Here is a 27658-nt window from a genome sequence, read left to right as displayed (position 1 = left end):
TCTTTTCCTACAACTATGTAGTGTAATTGTAAGAACCAAACCACAGACTATTTTGATATTCTTATACTTTGCTCTACTTAATATTATTAAAGTGCATAACCAGTACAGTACTGCAAACAGCATTATTCCTCTGAATTGATAGGATTAATATTATGGACATATTGTACATATTGTTTCCTCCCTGTATTTGACAGTTTTTAAAAAATGTGATTACCTTTAGAAAATTCTTCTAAACAGTAGGTTAATGTTTTTCAATTAATCCAAGTTTCCAGGACAGTAGAACTTAATACAGTTCAAATGAATACTTTATTTAAAAAGAAATAATTCTTTGCACTTATTTGTATGGAATGTAGAACAATAAAGAACATTTTAATTTAAGCTAGCACTTTCTATTGAATTCTCATTTATAAATCCACATTAAAATAATGGGTGGGATAAAATGTTTTTAAATTTACACTTGTGAGACTATAACATCACTGTTTTATTGATCAGTTGACTGTACTTAATGGATCTGAATACAATTAAACCTGACAGTGTTAGAATTGAGAGGAGAGCTCACCACTGGTTTGAGTCAGACCTAGTTCCAAGATTGTGGGGAGATTCTTATTGGCCCATCATCTTCAGTGCTTCGTTAATGACCTTCTGTCCATCATGAGGCCAGAAGAGGAAACATTTGAATTGTACCAATGTTTAATTCATCTCCAAACCTTATGATGAGGCATGATCTGAACTGCATTCATGCATACACTAATAAGTGGTGGGGATAATCTTTGCATCACACAAGTCAGACTTTGACCATCTTGCACAAAGTTGGGGAGTAACTTGCCACACAATTCCTACTTGAGTGGCCACAGTATTTTTACTTGGCTGGCCTATTTATGTTTGTAGTCAATTGTGAACTGCATTGTGTGCTTCACTGAGCACAAACTCAAGTGGACCCACCAACCATTGTGAATCCTGTGGCAAGTGGCACCCCAAATCTTTCCACGATCTAGATGTGTCAAGAAAGTGATGGAATATTCTGACACATTCTTGTACATAGTTAAATGTGGAGAGCAGTTTGAGAAAGTAATAAAAGTATATAGGACGTTGGATTCTCTAAAAAGAAGAATAGAATGTAAAAGCAAGTAAGTATTGATGAAGACATTGGAGTAAGTGCAGATGATGATTTTGGGAATGAGGGACAGAAAGGATAAACTTTTTTTTCCATTCGGAGATTGCGAATAATCTGAAGTTTTTAAAATCATGAAGGCCACGGACAGGATAGATAAAGACAAAACTGTTCTCATTACCTATAGGGGTTAAGAACTAGGACATAGAACATGTAGGACAGTGCAGCAAAGGAACACTAGGTCCAAACCAAACTAAAGATCTGCTCTTGCTCCTGATGGATAACCCTCCATCCCTTTCAAATGCATGTGTATATTGAGACTAGCCATTCTGTGGCCCCCAGAAGGTGGGGGGGGGGGCATATAGCCCCCATTGAGAATGGCTGATCTTGAAGCCTCCTAAATGCTCTTATCTGCTTCCACTACTCCTGGAAGCCCGTTCCAGGCATCCACTCTCTCTATGTAAAATATTTGGCTCACACATCTCCCTTAAATTTCATCCTCCTTACCTTGGATGCTTGTCCTATGCTGTGTAATACTTTTACTCTGGCAAAAAGATTCTGTCTACTCTATCAATGCCTCTGATGTTATGCACCTCTAGCTGGTCTCCCCTCAGCCTCCTACAGGCCAGAGAAAATAACCCAGTTTGCCCAGAGGGTGGTGAATCTGAAACTCACTGCCCATTGAAGCAGTGGAGGTGATCGTAGTGAATATATTTAAGACAAGGTTGGATAGATTTTTATATAGTGGGGGGGATTAAGGGATATGGGGGAAAGGCAGGTGGATGGAGATGAGCCCATCATCCGATCTCATTGAGTGTCAGAGCAGGCTGGATGGTCTACTCCTGTTCCAATTTCTTATGAAACCCAAGTTTGTCCAAGAATGAATGTGATGAAGGATCAGGATGCACTGTCAGGGCAGGTCCCATTGCAGTATTGGAAGAGCTGAATAATTAACCGCAAATGAAGAATTTGCAGGGCAATGGGGAAAGTATGGGGGAGGGGTTTGGTGTGGGACAAGCTGGCTGTGAATTGAATGGCCTCCTCCTATTAGCTATCTGTCATTCTTCACATGCAATGAGGAAGCGTACAGGAGGGAGATAGATAAATTTGTTGAATAGTTTAATGACAACAACCTTGCGCTCAACATCAACAAAACCAAGGAGATAATTGTGGACTTCACGACCTAGTCCTCATCAAGGCCTCAGTAATGGAGAGGGTCAAGAACTTCAAATTCCTGGGGGTCAACATCTCCAAGGATCTGTCCTTGAGCCTCCATGTTGATGTAATCATGAAGAAGGCTGCCAGCGGCTAGACTTTGTGAAGTGCCTGAGAAGATTCAATATGTCACCGAAGACTCTCGTAAACTTCCACAGGTGGACCGTGGAGAGCATTCTGGCTGGTTGCATCCCTGCCTGGTCCGGAGGTACCAACTCTCAGGACAAAAATAAACTCCAGAGGGTTGTTAACTTGCCCTGCAACATCACAGGCACCAAACTTCACTCCATTGAGGACATCGACATGAGGCAGGATCTTAAAAAAGCAGCCTCTATCCTCAAAGACCCCACCCCCAGGCCATGCCCTCTTCACTCTGCTACCATCGGGGAAAAGGTACAGGAGCCTAAAGACGAGCACTGAGCGGCACAAGGACAGCTTCTTCCCCGCTGCCATCAGATTCCTGAATGAACCACAGACACGGCCTCACTTTTCATGCAGTATTATTGTTATTATTTTATTTTATTTTTTTCTGGTAATATCGTAAGATGGTTATAATCTGAATGTTTGCTCTATGACGCTACCGTGACTTATTCGTGACAATAAATTCTCATTCTGGCCCAAATGAGTGCAGCTCCAACAACACTCAAGAAGCTTGATGTCATTTAGGACAGCCCGGTTACTGACTGGTGACTTATCCTCTAAGCTGTATATTATGTGCCTGGTGGATTAAATGGTTACATGGGTTTGTGGGCTGGAAGGGCCTGTTACCATGCTGTATCTCTAAATTTAAAATTTAACTTTAAAAAATTTTTCAATTCTGCCCAAAATACTATTGCCTTAAATTTCAGCTGTGTTCGTGGTTGACTGATACATTTCTACAAGGAAGAACCATGGTGATCAAATATCTTGTACTTTCTGGTAGCTAGTTTCATGGTGACATTTTTTTGTTTCAATGGTCACATCTTGATTGTAACTATTTAGAGGATGGGCGATGTGCAGAGGAAGAATACATTGTCTCTATTCCTGACAACCTCATGAATACAGGTCCTCCTGCACCAGTGCTCTGTTTTTCATTCCTATTGCCAGACAAGTAATGTTTAAAACATCTCTGTAATTCAGGCTTGTATTTAGTCAAAACCAAGTTAATATTGGTTGAATTTGTTTTCACTTTAGATCTTACCGCTGCATCCCAAATCTGTCAAATGCCCTTTCAGTTGCATCCCTGATTGCATCGTGACCTGGTTTGGTAGTTTGAGTGTCTAGGAATGCAGATGGCTACAGAAAATGGCAAACCTAGCCATGTCCATCACAGGCTTTGACCATGTCCATCCACTGAAGACATTTATGTGAGGCGTTGCCTCAATGAGGAAGCCAACATCCTGTCATCTCTTCTCACTGCTATCTTCAGGAAGAAAGTACAGAAGCCTGATATCCAGCATCAAGGTAAAGGAACAGTTTTTATCCATGGGTATCAGGTTCTTGAACCTCCCCTTGCAACCCTAACTATAAACTCTCTGGCTCCACAAAAAAGCACATCTGCACAATTGAATCACCATTTTCTTTCTTGTACAAAGTGCCTTTTTGGCTGAAGCAAGTAAGAATTTCAGGCATATGAACATTGTACTTGTGTATATGACAATAAACTGATTATCATTAATGTGTACTCAAATCAAGGTACCAGAACAAAAAGAATATTGTAATTTAGTGCGCTGGAAAGTTTACTTTAGCAACGTATTGGAGTGAAGAGTTTGTGGTTCTTGAGTGGCTATTTCTTACTTCTTGATTGTATTGCCTGGAAGATCTCAGCAAAGAGAAAAAGATAAAAACATCACATCAGATGTCTTACAGAATAAGATTAGCAGCAAGTCACCTATTTTGCCAAGTTATTACTAGTGAAATTTTATAATGTGGAGAAGAGGAGTAGATAGCACCAAATGAGGGATTTTTAAATAAAAAAAAATCAGAATTTAACATTAATAAATTCCCTTTTGTTTTTTTTTGATGAAAATGTTGTAGATTTTGAATATTTTTGGTTTAACACCTGCAGTGGATCAAATACACATCCTATCACTTGTCCGTTTGGCACAAGAAGAAAATAGTCACAATTCAAGTTGTGCAGAGGTATTTTTTTCCCTTTGCTTTGCTGATCTCTACAATTTGCAAACACTGGTAAACATGAAGGCGAATTTAACCTTTACATTAACCTATAGTAAAAAAAATACATAGGATATATATTGTAAAAGCTTGCAAGTACATAATTTTGTGGTGCTTGGAAAGAGTTAGCATTGTGTTTCTGTAAGAAAGGAATTTACTTTGGTCACAAATTAATTTCGCGATCATATATCTGGTGTCTAAGCAAATTTTATTTTAAAGCAGACAATTTAGACTAGCAGCACGGTAACAGGACATTTCGGTCTCTGAGCCCGTGCCGCCCAATTTACATCCAATTAACTTACACCCCCAGTACATTTTGAAGGGTGGGAGGAAACTGGAGCACCCAGGGGGAAAACCCATGCAGACACAGGGAGAAGGTACAAATTCCTGAGAGCATGGGATTTGAACCCCAGACCTGATCACTGGTGCTGTAAAGGCATTGTGCTAATCGCTACGCTAACCGTGCCAACCCGAAAGAGTAAAACAAAGATCTAGTTGAAGTTGGCCTTGAATTTAATAAAGTTTCAAATTCAAAAAAGCAACACTTAAATTAATTTTTTAAAAAACTTTATTTATTCGTTCAAAAAACAAATAATATGACATATACAGCAATTAAATATGAACATGAATGTTTTATATATATGGAGAGAGAGAGAGAAAGAGAGAGAGAGAAAAAGAAAAGAACGCCCCCCCACCCTTCAGCCAACTCTCTTAAGGAGAGCCAAGAAAAAAGAAAGAATATTAAAAAAAAGAATTAAATATACATATTTAAAATCTAATCAATATAAATAGAAATGTAAATATTCAGAGTATAACAGCCACTTATTAATAAAAAAATTATAATTATCATGTGAAACATATGTAATTTTTTCCATTATTAAACAATATTTCATCTCATGATGCCATTTGTATCTTTCCACGTACTAGCAATACATTTTTTCGCTACGGATAAAGCTAAATATACAAAAGCAAGGTGGAATTTATCTAATCCCAAGCCTTTCAAAGGTTGCAAACTACCCAATAAAAATACTGTTGGATCTAAAACTATTTTAATCTTATAGATATTCTAAAAATGATTGAATTTTCTTCCAAAAAGATTGTATATGTATACAATCGGGCATCCAGGTTGGTCTGTTGCCTCCCTGGTGCTAGGGTCAGGGATGTCTCTGATCGAGTTCACAGAATTCTGCAAGGAGAAGGTGAGTAGCCAGAAGTCGTGGTCCATTTGGGGACCAAGGGCTTAGTTAGGAGTGGGGATGAGGTCCTGAAACAGGAATACATAGAATTAGGCAGGAAGTTAAAAAAACAGGACCTCTAAGGTAGTAATCTCTTGCCGGTGCCACGTGCAAGAGAGGGTAGTAATAGGAGGATGTGGAGGATGAATGTGTGGCTAAAGAGTTGGTGCAGAGGGCAGGGGATAAGATTTTTGGATCATTGGGATCTCTTCTGGGGAAAGTCGGACCTGGACAAAAGGGACGGACTCCACTTGAACTGGAGGGGGACCAATATCCTGGCAAGCAGATTTGCTAGAGCTGTGGGGGAGGGTTTATACTAGTTTGGCAGGGGGGTGGGGAGCAGAGGTTGCGAGCAGTGTCTAGGGTGCATGGCCACCTAGTTAAAAATGATAAAGATAACAAAGGAAGGATGGAAGTTAAGGTAAAAGGTAGAATAGGGAATATATGTGAGGGTCATTCTCTGAAATGCATGTACTTTAATGAAAGAAGCATAGTGAACAGGTAGATGAGCTTAGAGCATGGATTGGCATTTGGAATCATGATGTTGTGGCAATTAGTGAGACCTGGTTACAGGAGGGTCAGGACTGGCAACTAAATATTCCAGAATACAAATGTTTTAGATGCGATAGAACAGGGGGTAAAAAAGGGGGAGGAGTTGCTCTGCTTGTTAAGGAGGACATTACTGCCGTAAGGTGGCAGGATGGTTTGGAGGGATCGTCCGGTGAGGCTGTTTTGGTGGAATTGAGGGGTGGAGGAGGCATGAGGGTACTAATAGGAGTGTATTATAGACCACCAAATGGGCCAAGAAAATTGGAAGAAGACATTTGTAAGGAGATAGCATATATGTATAATAAACATAAGGTAGTGATCATGGGAGATTTTTACTTCCCTCACATTGACTGGGATACCCATACAGTAAGAGGGCTGGATGCGCTAGAGTTTGTCAAATGTGTGCAAGATAGTTTTCTTAATCAATACATAGAGGAACCGACTCGGGATGGTGTAATACTGGATCTCCTGTTAGGGAACGAGATAGGTCAGGTGTCTGAGGTTAATGTTGGAGAACAAATTGGGTCTAGTGATCACAACTCTATTAGTTTTAGGGTAGTTTTAGGGAAGAGCAAAGAAGGGCCTAAAGTTGAGGTTCTGGATTGGAGAAAAGCAAATTTCGAAGGAATGAGTGGGACATGATTTTTTTTCAGGAAAGGATGTAAATGAAAAATGGAGAATATTCAAAGAAGAAATTTTGAGAGTACAGAGTAGATATGTCCCAGTGAGGATCAAAGGAAAGGCTGGAAGTCATAGGGAGCCTTGGTTTTTGAGGAATATTAGAAATTTGGTTAGGAGAAAGGGGGAGGTGTACAAGAGGTATAAACAGCAGGGTGATGAGAAATTGAAAGAGAACTACAAGGAGTGTAGAAGGGATCTTAAGAAAGAAATTAGAAAGGCCAAAAAAAGGCATGAAGAGGCTTTGGCTGACAGAGTAAAAATAAATCCAAAGGGTTTCTATAAGTACATTAAAAGTAAAAGATTAGTGAGAGATAAAATTGGACCCCTTGTAGATAGCGAGGGTAGGCTGAGTGAGAAGTCAGAGGAAATGGGGGAAATTTTGAATGATTTCTTTGCCTCGGTATTCACTAGGGAAAAAAATGTTGAACCAGTTGAAGTAAAGAAAAATAGTGGGGAGGTCATGAATCATATATGGATAAGTGAGGAGGTAGTGATGGCAGTGTTAAAAAAGATAAAGGTGGACAAATCTCCAGGTCTGGACAATGTATTCCCAAGGACACTCAGAGAGACTACTGTACAGATAGTGGGGCCATTAACAGAGATATTTAGGATGTCACTGGTCACGGGGGTAGTGCCAGAGGATTGGAGGGTGGCTCATGTTGTTCTGCTGTTTAAGAAAGAGTCCAAATGTAAGCCTGGAAATTATAGACCTGTGAGTTTGACATCTGGTGGATAAGTTGATGGAAAGTGTTCTGAGGGATGGCATTTACAAATATTTGGAAGAACAGGGATTGATAGAAAGTAGTCAGCATGGTTTTGTCAGGGGTAGATCATGCTTAACAAACCTTATAGAGTTTTTCGAGGGGGTCACAAAAAAGATTGATGAAGGGAAGGCTGTGGATGTTGTCTATTTCGACTTTAGTAAAGCTTTTTGACAAAGTTCCCCACAGGAGGTTAGGAAAAAAGGTGAAGGCATTGGGTATAAATAAGGAGGTAGTGAAATGGATTCAGCAATGGTTGGATGGGAGGTGTCAGAGAGTACTGGTAGAAAATTGTTTGTCAAATTGGAGGCCGGTGACTAGTGGAGTTCCTCAGGGATCGGTCCTGGGTCCACTATTGTTTGTTATATATATTAACGATCTGGAAGAAGGGGTGGTAAATTGGATAAGTAAGTTTGCAGATGATACAAAGATTGGTGGTATTGTGGACAGTGAGGAAGATTACCATAGCTTAAAAAGAGATAGGAAAGCTAGAGGAGTGGGCTGAGAAAAAGGTGATGGAATTTAATACGGATAAATGTGAAGTGTTGCATCATGGAAAGGCAAATCTAAATAGGTCATATACATTGAATGGTAGACAATTGAGGAGTGCAGAGCAACAAAGGGATTTAGGAGTTATGGTAAATAGTACCCTCAAAGTTGATACTTAGGTAGATAGAGTGGTGAAGAAGGCATTTGGAATGTTGGCCTTCATAAATCGGAGTATTGAATTCAAGAGTTGGGATGTTATGATGAAATTGTACAAAGCACTGGTGAGGCCAAGTTTGGAATACTGTGTGCAGTTTTGGTCACCGAATTATAGGAAGGATATAAACAAAATAGAGAGAGTGCAGAGAAGGTTCTCGAGACTGTTGACAGGATGTCAGGGTTTGAATTACAGAGGAAGGTTGAGCAGCCTGGGCTTTTTTCTCTGGAGCGTAGAAGATTGAGGGGGGATTTGATGGAGGTGTTCAAGATTTTAAAAGGGACAGAGAGAGTCAACGTGGATAGACTTTTTCAATTAAGAGTGGGTGATATTCAATCCAGAGGCCATGGTTTGAGATTGCAGGAGGAAAATTATAAGGGGAACATGAGGGGAAATTTCTTCACGCAAAGGGTGGTTGGGATGTGGAATAAGCTTCCGGCAGAGGTGGTTGAAGCAAGGATGTTATTTACATTTAAGGAAAGACTGGATAATTACATGGAGGGGAGAGGACTGGAGGGGTATGGACTAGATGCTGGTCAGTGGGACTAGAGGGTGGGGATTTGTTCCGGCATGGACTAGTAGGGCCAAACTGGCCTGTTCTGTGCTGTATATGGTTATATGGTTATACATGACCAAACAGCATGAAGAAAAGTTCCAACTATATCACCACATCTAAAACACAAATCTGATTCATTAAAACCATATTTTTTTAATTTTTCAGGTGACAAATATAATTGATGTAAAAAATTGTAATTAATCATTGCATAACTATCATAACAGATATCTAACCAATCATCCTTGGAAAAAATAAAACCAATATCCGCTTCTCATTTAATTTTAGATCTATCCCAAACCTTTTTATCCATACCATCCTGTAATATTTGATACATAAATGAAATATAACCCTTCTCTGGTACCTTTGTAAGAAAAGTCTCAAATTTAGTCATTTTAGGTAAAATCATATCTCGACCAAACATACATTTTACCAAAGATCAAATTTGATAATCAAGAAATAAAGAATTCTTATCAATACCAAAATCTTCCCTGATCTGATTAAAAGATAAAAACTTACTCTCTTTAAAACAATCTCCCAAATTTTTCACACCTTTAAATCTCCAATGCAATAAACTTTGATTATGTATTGAAAAAGAAATAAGTTGATTATTATACAACAGAGTCAAAGCCAATAATTTACCCCTAGAGCCTATCATTTTACTTTTCTTTATCCAAAACTTCATTAAATGTTTTAGTATAGGCACATTATATTGTTGTAACAAATTTATATTCCATCTAAACAAAAATTGCTGTATTTCAAATTCAGAAATACTTGCCATCTCAACTTTAGCCCAACTTGGAGGCTGTACCAAATCCATCAATGAACTAATAAATTTAAGTCAGGCTGCCTCATAATAATTTTGATAATTTGGTAAACGTAGTCCCCCTAACTCATATTTCCAAGTTAATTTATTCAAAGCTCCTCTCGAAAATTTACCTCTCCATAAAAACTCCCTGACCATTTTATTCAAATCTCAAAAAAAAATTATCAAGTAAATACGGAATAGATTGAAACAAATATTGTATACTCGGAAAGATATTCATCTTAATTGTATTTATCCTTCCCCAACCAACCAATTTTCCCCTGCAGCCGCTGCAACCGTGTCTGCCTGTACCGCATCGGACTTGTCAGCCACAAACGAGCCTGCAGCTGACGTGGACTTTTACCCCCTCCATAAATCTTCGTCCGCGAAGCCAAGCCAAAGAAAAGAAAAAAGAAATCTTTCCATTTAATCAAATCAGTTTTAATTTTTTTCATTAACGGAGCATAATTTAATTTATATAAAGATTGATAATTAACATTCAAAATTATACCCAGATATTTAATTCGATCAGTCCACTTCAAATTAATAATATTCTTATAAACTGAATAATCCTCTTCACTTACCGGTAATACTTCACTTTTTTCCCAATTAACTTTATATCCAGAAAGACATCCATATTGTATTAAACATTCCTTCAAATGCAAAAGTGACTGAGCTGGGTTTATTAAATACACCAATAAATCATCAGGAAATAAATTAATTTTATACTCCTCATCTAAAACTTTCATACCTTGTATCTGCGTATTTTGTCTTATCAGCTGTGCTAAAGGTTCAATCACTAACGCAAACAAAGCTGGTGATAAAGGACAACCTTGACGAGTTGATCGAGTCAATTTAAAAGGTTCCGAAATCAAACCATTCGTCAATACTCTAGCTACCGGTTTACTATATAGAGCCCTAATTTAACCAATAAAAAAAGGACCAAACTTAAATTTCTCCAAAACTTTAAACAAAAAATTCCATTCAACTCTATCAAATGCTTTTTCTGCATCTAAGGATATCACTATCGGATGATCTAAAGATTGTCGAAATCTATTAATCTAATCATGCGCAAAATGTTATCTGAAGCATACCTATTCTTTATAAAACCTGTTTGATCAATATGAATCAACTTTGGTAAAAATTTAGCCAATCTATTCGCTAATATTTTAGCTATTATTTTATAATCTACATTTAACAATGAAATTGGTCTATATGAAGATACTTTCAAAGGATCTCTATCTTTTTTTGGAATTACTGTAATTAAAACACTAGAACAAGACTCAGGTAATTCATAATGTTCTCGAACTTGACGTAATACGTCCCCAAACACTAGATAAATCATCATAAAAATTTTTATAAAATTCAACCGAAAATCCATTATCACCAGGCGATTTACCATTCAGCATCTCCAGCATTGCTATTTTAATTTCCAAATCTGTAAATGGTTCTTCTAACTCCTGTATATCTGCATCCTCTAATATCGGTAAATTCAACTGTGATTAAAAAAAGATCAATCGATCCAGTTTCCTGTTTTCCTTCAGATGTATATAACTTTTTATAAAATGAATAAAACTTATCATTAGTCTCATGAGGTTTATAAGTAATAAGAGAATTCCGTCTAACAGCATTAATAGTCCTCGATATTTGTTCTTTCTTTAATTGCCACGCCAAAACCTTATGTGCTTTCTCTCCCCATTTGTAATACCGCTGTTTAGTCCTATTAATCACACATTAAAATTGATAAGATTGCAAAGTATTATATTTCACTTTCAGCCTAGATAATTCTATTTTCTGATCTTCAGTAGCATCTTTCTGAAATTCCTTTTCTAACTCATCGATCTGTTTCTCTAATTCAAGACTCTGATTTAATTGATTCTTTTTTATTTTAGAAGTATAACTAATTATTTGTCCTCTCAAATAGGCTTTCATAGCATCCCAAAAAACAAACTTACTTTGAACAGAATTAGAATTTTCTTTAAAAAAATTTAATTTGTTTTTTCAAAAAATCAATAAATTCCATATTTTTAAACAACATTGTATTAAATCTCCAACGATAAGCTATTTGAATTTTCTCAGAAGTTTCATATGTAAAATATTACAGAGAATGATCTGAAATCACCTTACTTTTGCATTCTGCTTGTTGTATTTTCCCTTGTAAATGTGCCGATACTAAAAAGAAGTCAATCCTTGAAAACGATTCATGTCTAGATGAATAAAAGGAAAAATCTTTCTCTGTCGGATTAAGACTCTCCAAATATCTACTAAATTAAGATCTTTCATCAACGCTTGGACCTGAACTGCCATCTTAGATTTCTTAACTTTCTTCGGAGTTTTATCTAATGAAGGTTCCAAAACACAATTAAAATCACCACCAACTAAAATATTATCATTAGCCTGACCCAAACATAAAAATGCATCCGAAATAAATACTTCATCCTCTGCATTTGGAGCATAAATATTCAGTCCAAAATTCACTAAAAATCTTACAATTCAATTTAAGAATACATTCTTCCTTTTCCTCCATTGATTGTAATTCAAAAGATAAATTTTTATGTATCAAAATTGCTACACCTTTAGCCCTAGAATTAAATGAAGAAGAATATACATGCCCAGCCCAGTCCCTTTTTAATTTCACGCTTTCCTTCGCATTCAGATGTGTTTCTTGTAAAAAGGCAATATCAATTTTAATTTTCTTAATATACGCCAAGACTCGCTTACGCTTAATCGGACTGTTTAATCCTCGAACATTAAAAGTAGCAAACCTCAACTTTGACATATCTACTATTATTACTAAATACCAATAATATCTTTATATAAAAACTCAAATCAACATATATAGGCCCTCTAATAAAAAAATTCACAAATTAAAAACTAAAGAAAAAATTTAAAAAAAAAGAAAATCCCCCCCAAAAAAAACTACCAAAAAGTAGTAATCCCCTAAACAAAAATTGGGTGTGGGTCACCCACCAGTGGCTAATGACTCATAAAGAATTTTGTGCAAATCTCTCCCTCCCCAGCCAAACAGTCAATAACATCAAAATATCATAATAATAGAATAAGAAAATTCTTCTTTTCATCCAAAAGATTCCAATCTCGAAGATCCCATTTCAGAAGGAGTTGGACTCTTTCCATTCCCGTTTTTACCATTTCTGCCATTTCTTCCATTTCCAGTGCAACCAGATTTTTCTTTAGGAGATAATGGTGGACTACGTATTTGTCCTCTTGCATCTGGCAATGAATCAGCAAAAATCATTGCTTCACGTTCATTTTCAAAAAAACCGAAATTGATAGTCTCCATAAAACACCTTCAACACTTGCAGGGTAGCGAAAAGTAGACTTATAACCTTTACGCCACAAAACTTCTTTAACTGGATTGAATCGACGTCGACGTTGAATGACCTCTTGACTCAGATCAGGACAAAAAAAGACTCTGCTATTCTGAATCAATAATGGGGTTTGTCATTGTCTCACATTTTGTACTGCAAGTTGAAGTATTGCTTCTCTATCCAAATAACTCAAACATCGAATTATTACCTGCCTCGGTGGTTGACCAGCTGAGGGTGTTCTTCTTAAAGCTCTATGAGCTCTTTCCAGTGCCAATCCTCCAGAGAAAAATTCTTGCCCTAATATTTGCAGAATCCAGTCTTTAAAGAAACGAAGAGGATTTTGTCCTTCTATACCTTCTGGCAAACCAACAATTCTGCTTTGATTCTCCAAATAATCTATTTTTCTTTCTAGCTCCTTCTCACGTTCTCCTAATTCTATGACTGATTTTTCTACCTTCAACACTTTTTCTGTGTTAGACTGCATTTTTGGACTGTAAACAACAAATGACTTCTGATTTTTAAAAATTCTTCATAAGATGCATCCACACGTGTCTTAGCCATATTTAATTCTGAACTTATTCATTTGAGCCATTTCATTCATTTGAGATGTCAACAAAGGTTTTATAACAGCTTGAACAATTGCATTCAATTGCATATACTGTGATTCAGTAAAGCTCAGCTCTGCTCTCTCTGACAGTGGCAGAACAAGGTAACTGCAGCTCCTGCTGCAACTCAACAGAAGGCATTTTAAAAGTTTTACTGCGGGTCTGGACTCCCAGTGACACCCAAAAGATTCCCAACTTCCTCAGGGGGTCGCCGCTGGTCTCCCCCCGCATCTCGTTGTTTTTTCATCAATTCATGAAGAAAAATGATTTCTTCAGATTGAAATGCTACCTGATACATTTCCAACAATGGAGTCGTCTTCCTGTGTGCTCCCTCCATTGAAATCAAAAGGCTTTCCAAATCGGGGTCCACTTCTTGGGAACACACACCTTCTTCCGGAGAACGGGTAATTCCAGCGCCATCCTACATTTAGTGAGTAATAGGTTTTTTTTCAGCCCCCACAGGCAGTCTTTGAGGTTTAGACAATGAAGAGATTGAGCCTAGGGCTGTATCAAGTCGTCTAGGCCCCAAATCTTCAGCACTTCGAAAATGTAACTTCTTATGAACTTGAGGTTTAATCTTTTTACCATTAGTGGCCATAATAATTCCTTAATACTTTAAACTAAAATTTTAAAAGTTTAAACTTGAAAACAAAAGGTTAAAAAACGGATATTCAAAAGTCTGGCCAGAGAGGTCGAGATTGCACGTCTCGACTCTACGCCATCTTGCCACGCCCCCCCCAACACTTGAAATAATTGCCTTTTTTTTCCCAAGGGATAGATTGGACATGAAAGTTTCATAGCAGCTTTTGTCCATGAAATTTTGAATAAGACTATACAGTCTGTTTCCCATAGGCTTCTGGCATCTTGCATAAGACACAAAAATTATTACAGTGGAATGGTCTTTTTAAAAAAAATTAATCCTTTAATTAATGGACAATCTTTTTTTTTGAAGAGTCAAATCCGTGGGTTTTCAATAAGCATGCTATTTTAAAATGCTTCCATTGCCATTGAACAAAATATTTTCCTTCCTAAAGTAATTTACAAACGCGGTAAAAAGGAAGTTTAATCACTGAGCAATTCAGAGAGTTCAAATGGCTAACTCGTGTTAATGTCAATTGGATGCAAAGTTTGAGGTAAGGAGGCATCCTGCCTCATTAATTTAATCTTGAGTATTTTCAGAATGAACAGAGTTTTGTGTAACTTGCCATTTTAAGTCTTCTTCCATTTGATGCATCAATAATTCATCAAATGCAATTACAAACAATTTAAATTTCACTGAAATAATGCCATAACACTTTTCAAAATTTATTTATTCAAAATACAATACCTTAACAATACCACAAAGATGCACTATTTTAACGACTGTAGCATCACTCCCAATTTAAAAAAAATTGATTGAAAAGACCAAAATGATTACATGCTAGAAGTTGGTCTTAACGGGGCAAGAAAAGTCCAAACTGTTTGCCCTTGAATACAAGAACTGATCCTAGTAACGGTGGCAATGATAAACTAACATTTTATTTTTGGTGACTGGGAAAATATTCTTCATTCCAAAACGCATCAGGGCAGTATTCTTCCTTCTAGAATCACCTTCCAAAAACCTCACCACAAAACATCAATCTCACACTAATTGTAAAAATAAAATCCATGTGTGCAAATCCAGAGGTTTGTTACAGGGAGACACATTTTGAGTAATGCTGATTATGGTAACTATCTGTTATTGGACTATTCCCCGAATTACTTTGTTTTCCAGTTACCATTCACTGCAGCCGAAGAAATTCATAACAGGGGATAAATTTACAAACTAGTGGGATTTATAATATTAGTTTCAGCGTAATGCAAAATTCTTTCCATTCATTTATTGTTATTAAATCATAGCTGTTGTAATATCATGCATCTTTTCCTCTCCCTTCTGCCTCAACATGCTATTTTGTTTTAACTGCAGCCAGTGAGAGCCACCAGTGCTGTCCTGGCAATTAACTTTGTGAGGCAGAAGTATTCATATATCCTTTCATCTTTCAAGATGCTAAGATTTGGACAATGCAATAATCATCCAGCAACTTCAAGAAGTGACAGAATTTACCCAGTGCTGTATTTGTGTCAGTGTGGAGTTTGGGAAGCGAGTGTTCCACTATACTAACATTGGGACCATTGGATTTTCTAAATGTGGGGTTTTAGTTTGGAGTTTACAAAAAAGGGTCAACAGAAAAATTAAGGAACAGAGCTCTGATTTATTTACCCCCACAATTATTCATTGACTTTACACAGCAAAGGAATAGTTGTTCCTGATGCCCCTTTATTAATATAATCAGTCACCCATCTGTTTCTTGGTATGCCAAACAAACAACCCTACAAATGAAGAGGAAAGAATTGTTGGCAGATTTCCTGAACTTTAACAAATATATTCTGGTGAACATTCAGAACTTGTCCTTGTGAAATTCAGGTTTATAGACATTTCTAAAACCATCAAAAATTTGGCTTAAGCCTTTCAAATCGCCAAAATGCAAATTATCATCCCAACCCATACATCTTCCAAGTTGTATTTCTTTCTGCCTCTTTGTTCCTCACTGATTTAATGAGAATTGTCAGATGTCAGACATGAAGTGACGCATTTTCCACACAGTGTGATTAGACACTATTTTTCCATTTTCAGGCAAGTTCTGCAGTGTTTTGTGGGCACCTATACCATAAAACAAATCATTATATGATTTTTATAAAATTTCAGACTTTTGAAACTAAAAGTCTATCTACATCATCAAAGAGGGCATGTAACCAAAATCAGTTTGTGTGTGGCAAGGCAAAATGAACGAACAAATCCATACTAAATTTTAAATTACTGAATTTCCCGTGATTTATTTTAATAATAATGAGCAGTTGTTGTTTGCAGAACTTTTCAGCTAGTAGAAGATTATCTTTGGTCACAAAATTAATTTGCTCCCTTGTATGATCACCCTAAAAGAATTAAATTGCCTTGAAAGAATCTTATGTATAAATATTTTGAAGATGCTGCTGGATTAGGCTCATGTGAAAAATATTTCTGAAATAATACAAATTTAAAAAGGAAGTGTCCAAACACTAGTGATGTGAGAAGGTCTATTGGCTACAAAATACATTTTCCCCAAAAAAAGTTGCCAGTAAAGTTCCCCTTCATGGCACTTCCTTATTTATCTTTCAAATTAAACTTTCAGTTTACTTTGGGGAGTTGTTGGATGAGGAGATGGGATGAGGGCAATTTTTTTTAAAAAAAGGAAGTTATAAGAAGATCTTCAAAAATCCATCCTACTTCAGAAAAGGTCAAGTCAACCAGTCATTCAACTTCCACTGCTGTAAAATGTAAACTTGCTTACATTTTTCATGAACTTATAGAACTTAAAAAAGATACTTTTTTGTTCCATCAAAACAACCCATTATATCATTTTAAAGCATTTGCAATTAGCAAGCATTTAAAAAACAGCATGTTATAAATTTAATGTAACTATAAAATATGATTAATAATCAAGCATGTTTTTTCCAATTAATGAAACTAAATTGAATTATTCAAACTGAATTTGAAGAATCCTTGAATATTGAAAGAAATCAGAGTAATTTAACTCCATGAGCTTCTTGTCAGCATTGTAATTTAGATATTACCCCCATTCTCTAATTCCTTGCTCAAGGACATTAACGGCATTCATATTCTTTTATGCACACCTTCAGTAACAACACAGTAAATTTCACAATGTCATTTTGTGATGAATAGATTGTGTTGTGAACCCATTTCTTTAAAAAGAAAACTACTTTTATAAGGCTTGTGTTTTGAGTTCAATTGGATCATTCCGTGGTTCCTCAGCTTCTGGGGGATGCGTTCCTTTAAGAATAGCCAATCTCTCCGAGACGCCTCTCATCCTGGGGAACAGGATAAAATCGTACACCAGAGCTGCAATAGCACCTCCTATCAGAGGGCCAACCCAGTATACCTGCAAAGATATTGAAAAATATAATTGAGAAACCAATCCATCTATGAGATTCTGAGAGGCATAGATAGGGTGGACAGCCAGCACCTGTTTCCCACGGCAGGAATAGCAAATGGTGAAGGGAGAGAAGTTTAGGGAAGACGTCGGGGGTAAGTTTTTTAAAATATAGACACAAAGAGTTGTGGGTGGCTGGAATGCCTTGCCGGGAGTGGTGGTGGAGGCTAGAACAATAGGAGCATCTAAGAGTCTCTTAGTCACATTGATGGAAGAAAAAAGAAGGTTACGGGGTAGGAAGGATTTACATTTTTTTAATAGAAATATATAAGTCAGCACAACATTGAGAGCCAAAGGGTCCATACTGTGCTATAATGTTAAATAGTTGTTAATGAATTAGAATTGAATGGTTTAATCGCTCCTAACATCCCACCTCAACCTCAGATTTAGATTTATTGTCAGAGTACATATGTGACATACATCACATACAACCCTGAGATTCTTTTACCTGCAGGCGTGGCAGAATTATCACTAATTGGTAGAGCAAAAATTAAACTACACAGCGTAAAACACGTAAATAAACAGAACTGTAAACAGATAACAAATGTAACAAAAACAGAGAACAAAAAGAAAATCAATAAAGACCACAAGTAAGAATCCTTAAATGATTCCCTGATTGAGTTTGTTGTTGATGAATCTAATGGTGGAGGGGGAGCAGCTGTTCCTGAACCTGGTGGTGAGAGTCTTGTGGCACCTACACCTCTTTCCTGATGGCAGTAGCGAGAACAGAGTGTGTCCTGGGTGGTGTGGATCCTTGATGATTGCTGCTGCTCTCCGACGGCAGCGTTCCCTGTAGGTGTTCTTGATAGTGGGAGGATTTTGTCTGTGATGTCCTAGACTGTGTCCATTACCTTTTGCAGGGCTTTGGACTCGGGAGTATTGGTGTCCCCATACCAGACCCTGATGCAGTTGGTGAGCACACTTTTCCACCACACCTCTAGAAATTTGGCAGGGTTTCTGATGTCATACCAAACCTCCGCAAACTCCTGAGGAAGTAGAGGCGCTGACGTGCCTCAACCATGTTACCATCTCAATGTAAAAAAAACCCACAGTAAATGCTGGAGGAGCTCAGCTGGTCTCACAGCATCCACAGGAGGTAAAAGATATATTACCGACATTTCGGGCCTGAGGCCTTCCTCAAGGTATATGTGGGCAATCTGGGAAGCATCACAGATGTAACAAATCCCGCTCCAATATATTTCCACCAACCGTTAGTAGTTTCTTAGTTTGGAGCAGGCTTGGCTTCAAACAATACAATTGTGGGTTTAAGAGAATAAAACAAGAAATGCTGTGATTGTAGTTTACATAAAGATGCTGAAGAAATTCTCTCTGTTTCAGTTACATTCAGATTGTGCTTACCCAGTGATTTCCAAAATTTCTAGTGAGTACGGCTGGTGCAAAGGACCTGGCTGGATTCATTCCACACCCTGTGTAATAAAGCTGAAGAAAACAGAAGAGAGTATGGTATTATTCCAGCTAGACATAATTATATGCAAAAAAAATTACAGTCAATAAGAAAAGGTACTGATTACTATTCATCACCACTTGAGTAACAAAAGCCATAAGTTTAAACTCCTGTCAATAGTTAATTCCATACAAGACAATATGAAAGAATGCAGAGGTATTTGCTAATTAAACCTAATTCTTCACAGAGGATCACAATTGAACTCTCTGAGACCCAGGCTTCAATTATATTCTCCAGGAGAGCTGCAATATACCAAACTAGCTGTCCCAACCAACCACTCACCAGGTTCAACAAAATAAATCTGGCAGCAGGATGAGTCAGATACAGTTTTGCAATCACAGAAGGTGGACCAAGCCATCTTATTCTTGTGGGCCCTCAAAAATAATTTGAGCCTTACCTTTTGCATAGCCTCTTCTCTTCCATCGCCCTGGAACTGGCCAAATCTTGCCCTCCAATGATGCCAAGCAGTACTCACCCAAAATTGAAATCTAGATCCTATTTACAGCTGAGGATTAATAAAGGGGCTTATTGCCTAGAAGAGGTGACTTCGTTGGACCAAGTGTGAAGCTCTTAGAAACATAAGAATTTACAATTTTACAGCATAGATGAGGGTTCCTGCAGGCCAAAAACAGGTTTATTGAGGTAAATTTAATTTCCCAGTTGTTGAGCCATTGCCTTGTGGATTCAAACAAGGATGTAACAAGAGGCCAAGGCCTGTTGAACCAAATGAAAATCAATCTTCATGTCTTTTGCAATGACATGGACAAGGGTAATTATCATTCTGATTATGTGCAAATTTTTCAAGGAACAATGGCATATAGATTGTTAAATTAAAAATGACCAATTAAAATTTGGTCCCTTCAAAAGAGGCTGACACATGAATAATGATCACGTAGACTTGGTGCCTTATCTTATTTTGTGTTGCAGAGGTAAGAATCTTTCTAGTTTAGTTTGGCATTGATTAATACATCAAAAATATTAACACATCTATTAATTAAAATATTAATACATTTTGGTTAATGCTTATGCTGGGACATCTGCAGATAACCAAGGAAAAGGAGTGGGGGGGGGGGGGGGGAGAGGAGGAGACCTAAGGTGTGTTGCCTGGCAATGACAGCCAAGCTGAAATATCACCAGCCCTGACTGAGGGCAGCAGGAGGCTCTGAAATGTGAGTTGCCTGGTAACAATAGCCTGGCTGATAACTTCCAACAGTCTCGTTTCTCTCTGGGGTGGTCATGTGATTTACAATAATTAGGGGAACAGAAACTGTAAAAACTGAGAGAAGGGGGACTTGTCTGTGTTTTTGGTACACAATATGATGCATCATGTAGATGGACATTGCATTGCTTAATGCTGATGGGATGATGCTTGCTGCCAGGGAGATGACTGTTTTGAGATTGGTTAATATCAGATAGTGTTGAAGAAAGTAAACCCCTGTCTGTATGTTTGGAGAGCTCCTGCATCCTCTACGTAGGTGATGGGTCTCCCACAGGCCTGTTTATCAAATAAAAGTCAGAGTCCTTTATTCCTCAGGAGAGTAAACTACTGATTTGGATCTCACTCTAGAACCTGGATTGACAATTGACACCAACCAATGTATTTATACTTTCCAACCGGAATTGCTAAATGATGAGGTTTATCTAACTTAATCCCCTTCCTCTTCTGAGGAGCTATGGTCAGTTTTTGCACATCGGTTGTATTTTAGCCAAGGGAAGATTACACACTGCAGATCTTCCAAGGCTGGATTAAGCAACACCACAAAGTTGCATTTTTCTATTCGTACTTGTAGTCCAGAGCAGAGTATATTTTTCACACCAAACCAAAGTCTTTTGGAAGGTGCAGCAGCAATTTGCAGACTTACCCCGAAGAAGTGACCCACAGTAAGAGAAAAGCCAATGATCACAGCTGCTGAGCCCATGAATCCATTTCTGCGAATGTCTGTTGTGGCAAAAATACAGAGGACGAACTGAAGAGTAAGGAATATCTCCACAGTTGTGCCTTGGCCAATACCCACTCCAGCATGCAACTAAAGAATAAGTAAAACACTGCCATTAGAAATGTCAATAACAGACTAGAAATAATATCAAAGGGCATATTTACAAGTGTCCTTTAGAACATATTTATCTGCTACCAAACATCAACAAATCATACGACTTAGATTCTACGAACTTTCCTGGGTCTGAGCTTATGATTGTGTTCGAATGCCACCTGAAACCATAGATTCTTAATACTTACCAAATACATGATGCAAAATAATGCACAGTTTAGAAACAAATGATTTTGTGAGGGTCCATTATTGCCTCATTACTTAAGGAACTTGGCAATCAGGAGAGCAAAATTCTCTAAATTTACACCCTTAAACTCTATTACATCTTGTTCTTGCCCTTTTGTGAATCGAATAGTCATTAAGTAACAACAAGCAATAAGTGTAATGGTTGAGGTTTCTTCTGCATTTTAGTGTTCATCAGTTTGAGGGATTGTGTTGCTAAGGATTGAAGGCTGATGTGCTAAAATGTTTAAATTATGAAGTATTTGAGTAAAACTCTAGTGATCTTTGCTTGGCCCAACAGTATGCCTCAACTTCCAGTGTTTTTATTTCACTTTCTGTACAATGGGCTTGCATTGGCTTTCAATGAGAATGGCAACTATTCTTATTGTTCAGTGATGTGGAACAATATTTGTGGAATTGAGTTGAGACTGTTCACTAGGTTTCAAATAGGAAATTTAAGTCTGCAAAGAGTCATGGTTTCAAGGAGAAGGAAGCAAGATATGGACCAAAAGTAAATATTTAAAAAAAAATACTGTTTTAATCTACTTCCAATTGAGAAAAGAGTCTTCCATAATAACTGTGCCTGTGAACTCAATATTGAAATAATGTATTAGATTATACACTGAAGTTTTATTCAGCATCTGGAAACTTACAACATCCTATAATTAAATCATATCAATGATGAAATTTGGCTAAATTATTGAACAAATGAAACAGGAGCCAGGTTGCTATTCAACAACCCCTTTAACACAGACTGTTAGAGCTGGGTATTATCTGCCCTTCGAGCGCTTCACCTAGCTGTGTGAACACATCGAAGGTGTGAACTTACCCAGCTGTAATCTGCCAAAGTAGGCAAAGGCTTTTCTTCTGTGTAAACAAGTAAGCCAGCTTCCAGAGATGGGTCATGTATATGGCAATAATGCGGCTTTTCAGTGTAAAAGGGGCTAATATGGCCTTGGACTCAGCTTCACCCACCTGCCATTTCCCCATAACCCTTAATTCCTCTACAATGCAAAAACAAATCTATGTCTTAAATACATTCAATGAAGCAGCCTGTACTGCTTCCTTGGGCAGAGAATTCCACAGATTCATTACTCTCTAGAAGCAGTTCCTCTTCATCTGTCTTAAATCTACTTCCCTGAGTCCAGTTGAGAATTTGTACTCACACAATTTTTCACTACCTGTTGTTTATGAAAATCCTAGTTACCACATAATTCCTGTTTTCCCCAAGTGTTTTGTAAAATTTTGTAAAATTCTTGTTTTCTGCATGTGCTAAAATGTCACAGTTTGCAACACATGGTATCCTCATAATCTCATTCTTCATTTGTCATTCACACGGGTATTTTACAATGTGACATTTTTAGAACTGAAACAAAAAAAATCTATTGGTTGGGGGAAAACAGTCAAAAGATTAATAAATAAGATGTTGTACATACATACAATTGCACAGTGCATTAACAGGAATCCTTGCATCTATCATAAACTCATAGTCGTACGCACTTGCATCTTGGAGCAGTTATGTTGTTTTAAGCAAGAGGCATTCAGTTTGTCCATATGTTCTTTCATTGGCTGATATTCACATCTGACATGCCAGATATTTGCTCCCTATTATTAAAGCAGTTTACTCAAACAAATGCTTTTGCAATATTCGCAGTTCATAGGGGGAAAAAAAATCAATACCAAACTGAATCGGAAATTCAAAGTGATCCAAATAAACATGAAAATAAGCCATTTTTCCTGATAGTTCACTTATATTACTCAAAAATATCAAACTGCAGAACGTATAATGAGTCACTTTGAAAAATGCCATTTTGTTTTGCAGGGAAATGTCTACACCAAAATCTCATAGACATCAATGCGATGAATGACGTGTCAATCTGCTGTTGTCTGAGGAAGAAAGTTCAATAGAATGGAGGCAATCCTTGAGATCTATAATGTTCATTTGAAATATCAGAACAGGTAGATGGACCTTATTTGAGGATGCAGCAGCAAATTCTCTTACTCAAACAATATTAATCCGAATGCATCATGATGGAGCAATCAAAGGCAAAGTGTCTTTTTACACACTAAGTAAATAATGTGTCTGTTTAGAAGGGCTAAATATTTCTTATGTGTCACTTCAGTCTGCAGCTTATGGCTAAAACTAAATACAGGTATGTCCCAACTTGCGACCTATGCAACTTGCGTCCATCCACACATGTGACTGAAAAGTTTAAAAAAAAGAAAATTGACATGGATGATGTTGGACTTGACAAACTATAACAGGGATACAGGGCATGCAAGAGGCAAAATGTGCGGACTTACCTTGTTAGTCGGCGTCCCAGGGCTGGGTGTGGCCATCTTGAATACTGTGCGCATACGGAATCAAGATGGCCACGCCCAGCCGACGGACCCCGGGACACCAGCTCACAAGGTAAGCATGGACCAGAATGTGAATGTGCCAAGGTTGATTGTGAAATTCAGGAAGCTTTAAGTTGTTATCATCAAACCTACGATGAAAAAAAAAGATTTGATTCAAAAGTTTGCTTTAAGACCTCAGTACTCCACGCCCACGTGCAAAATTCCGACTTGCGCCCATTTCGAGATACGACCAATCCTTCAGTCCCAATTACGGTCGTCGGTCAGTGGCTACCTATTGTATTTTTATATGCTGTTATTTAATTTTAACATTACAAAGTGGCATTGCATTTTTGGAGGATTGTCCCATTCAAAGTCATTATCACCTAGTTTGTGCTGAACTGTGTACTTGATCCTTGGCTAAAAAAACGAATTTCAATTAATTTTCTGTGATATTTTGCAAAGTGTCCAGGAGTTGGTAATCTCTTGACAGATGACACATCAGTTCCTCTGCAGTATATCTTAATTTTTTTTTAAATTGAGCCCTGACAAGCAAATGGTGGATTTTGCTTCTTGTCCCTGGTGCATCCTGGGAAAGCTGGTGATATGTTAAACCACTGCAGCTGTTTTGTGTTAAATTTTGAATTTTGACAGACTAATAGAAAATTATACATGCTGTCCTTGGAAAACTAATGGCAGTTGTGTGTCACCATTAACTGAAGTTTGGGAGGTCATCTAAAGTCATGGTAATAAGCTTGTATGCAAATCCTGGGGAGTAGAGTAGGGGGAGAACTTCAGACATGTACCTAGTAGCTAGGAAAGGTTCACATATTTAGTTGTTTCAGTACCTAAAAATGCAAAGTTTTGGTAGAATCTTTATTCCACATTACATCTTTGACAGATGGTGCTTTGGTTTAAAGAGATACTTTATTTTTTATTATGCCTTTCGACTACATCGCAAAATACTTTGAAGTACTGAGTTGAATCAACATTGGATAAATCTAACATCACACCTCTTCTAGATTCCACAAAGAACAAAAAGGTCAATCAAAGTCCCTGCAAGTCCTGGGAGAACAATGTTCAGATGTTCAGCTCGACTGCTTTGACAGTGTTTTAACGCATTGTGGAGAATCTCGGAAGCACGAATTAATTATCCCTTAATCAGATTTCGTTTCAGGCTCACCGAATAGTCCCAAAGCTGAATTCCAACAGCCATCAGTCATGACACGCAGCGCTAATTTTTTGCTTTGACGGTGTTTTGGGTAGCAAAAGCGAGATCAGTGACAGTCTGGTCTCCTTCGGTGGAGTCTGGCGCATGACAAGATCCCACAAACAACAATAGCTCGTTCGATATTTTTTGGTGGTGGGTTTGCCATCAGCGTGAGGTCATTAAAAGTTCATTAACAGACACCGGGTCCGTTTTGGCGATCGTTCGCGCACAGCAAGATCCCAGCGAAACCAATCGATTCCTCGTCTATTTTGGTGCTCTTTTGCGCCCAACCCGTCCCCAGATAAAAATAACGAATGGCCGCATGGTCTGCTTTGGTGATTTTTTTTGGCGCACAGCAAGATCGCACTGGACCACTGGACGCCGAGTCCGTTTTGACCCTCGTTTGCGCACAGCAAGATCGCCTTTCAAATCGTTAATGGACACGCTCGGTTTTGACCCTGGTTTGCGCACAGCAGGATCGCGAATGCAACCCGAGTGGTTCGTTTCAGCAGAAAGTGCCCACAAACGACACGATTGGCGACCGGCTTGTTTTGGTGGCGTTTTTGCGGGTGCCGATGAAACCGCGAAATCAGTGGCACGTCCCAGGCGTTCGGCGAGGTTGGCGTGGCCCACACCACACAGAATAGCGCAGGAAATCGGTTGACCTGTGACAGCGAAACGCCGGCAACAGCGTGTCGGCTGGAAGGGGGGTTTGTTCTGGCACATGTATTGGGTGGAATGCGACCAGCCTGGTTGTTCACATCAACCAGGTCCTGTTCATTTAGCAGCATCGCTTTCGGCGTAACTCAAAACACAAGCTGCGAGCGACTTATTTCCGACCAGATCCCCAGACGAGACCAGTTGAACCCACGTTGGGAGGAGAACTTACCCCCTCCGTTAGGAAAAGTCAACTCCCACATACCTGTCCCGTCAGAGAGAGGGAAACGAGACGCTGTGATTGTAGTTTACATTCGAGAGAGATTCATACAGACGATTGACGAGCTGGAAAGATCCGCACCCCAGCTCATGTGTGAACGTCGCCGAGCGCACCTCTCCTTCCAAAGTCTCGGGTTTTGACACCGGCAATTGACAAGCCCGCCGGACGTTACATCAAGCTGCCACATTTCTGAAAGTGCTCAAGACACGCTCTTAGATGTCACATTTTAAAATCAAGATCCGTAAGCAATGGCCCAAACGTAATGTGCTTTCTGCTAAATGTTGGACACGAATCGAAACAGAACTGAACTTCCCTTTGCATTATCTACCGCCTGAAATCTAAGAAACAGTATCATTTGAATCGATGGGAAATCTACCATTTGGATTATCTGGAATAGCTATTCAGTTCAGAATTAATCGAACTAAATGTGCCAACTCTTCAAATTCACCAGATCTTGTTGCATTATCAGTCACCGAGCACAAAAAGCTACCGACACCAATAATTTCAGTAAAACGAACTATTCGATCTTTACACACACACAATATATATTTAAACAGGCGACGCTTTATTCCTACCTTTGTTGCATTGGATTAAGGTTGGGTTTGTACAGCATTCTGTACGTTTGACGTGCGGCTGTTTTTCCAAAAAAACCATGCGAAAAACTATAGGAAACAAAGGCTAGCCGAAACGCACTCGACACGTTCGATAAATCTAACGGAATGAACGAGCGGGGGAAATTCTTGACCCCCTTTTATATTGTTCATTAATCTCAACTCACAGTAGCGTCTCAAATAAATGGTTCTGGAAATAAACCGGTCGTGAATACTTGAAGCGGAGTTGTAAATGTGGGGTTTTTGGGGTTAGGCCCTTTATAGGGAAACAAATTTGAAATGATTTATATTCTTTTAACATATTTTATTTTAACTAATTCAATTCCAAGCGAAGGCAACAACATTCATAATTCCGTTTAAACCTCTGCCTTTGATCTTTGTTTAAGACCCAGAATTCAGACAGATTTAGAATTTGGACGCGTCTTAAACAATTTCCTAATAATTACTGCAATCACTCCAGTATATTTCATATTTGAGGCCTGTCAGAATTTATTGTCATGAACATGTCAGGAAAACTTTTCAAAGTTACAGGTTTGGACTTCGCGTCTTTACACACTTCTATTTACCGCCTTCGTTTCTATCCTTTAATTTTTCAGGACATTTACTATTTGGCTTCAAACTTGTTTTCCAAACAAGGGTTTAGCTTGTACGATAGAGATCGCAATCACAGCATCTGCAGAATGTACGAGTCTGTATGAGATCACACTTTGTCTGTTCGGAGCCAGCATATTTACCGTGTTGAGGCCGAGGTTGCCCCGCACTGTCGGGGGAGTGACCCCATAGAGTACAGCTGCCCCCGCCACTGCCCCCAGGAGCTGAGCGGCGATGTAGAGGACACAGCGGAATACGCTCAACTGCGCCCCCAGCAGGTACGCGAAGGTGACCGCCGGGTTGAGGTGCGCCCCGCTGACGTGCCCCACGGCTTGCACCAAGGCAGCCAGGACAAAGCCAAACCCCAGAGAAACCAGCAGCACGTTCACGGGGCCCGGAGACCATCGCATGGTGAAGCCCAGTCCAAAAAAGACGAAGAGCATGGTGGCAAAAAACTCTGCAAACACTGCCCTCCAAAAGGCGATGGATTTCAGCTCCCACATCATCCCGGGGTCTTCAAAGGCAGACT

At 38.4% G+C, this 27658-nt stretch overlaps 1 protein-coding gene across 1 annotated transcript; it reads right to left on the bottom strand.

Moving 5' to 3' along the window:
* Positions 1-17206: 17206 nt before the first annotated feature.
* Positions 17207-27635, bottom strand: LOC138746973 (lens fiber major intrinsic protein-like). Its single transcript, XM_069905733.1, has 4 exons — positions 27273-27635; positions 21036-21200; positions 19068-19148; positions 17207-17657 (listed from the first exon to the last, which is right to left on the bottom strand). The coding sequence occupies exons 1-4, from the start codon at positions 27633-27635 to the stop codon at positions 17481-17483; spliced, it is 786 nt and encodes a 261-aa protein (XP_069761834.1). The 3' UTR covers positions 17207-17480.
* Between the last annotated feature and the right edge of the window lie 23 nt (positions 27636-27658).

This window comes from Narcine bancroftii, chromosome 12, assembly GCF_036971445.1.
Source record: "Narcine bancroftii isolate sNarBan1 chromosome 12, sNarBan1.hap1, whole genome shotgun sequence".
In the NCBI taxonomy this organism is placed as follows: Eukaryota; Metazoa; Chordata; class Chondrichthyes; order Torpediniformes; family Narcinidae; genus Narcine; species Narcine bancroftii.
This window is presented reverse-complemented; position numbering and strand designations above follow the sequence as displayed.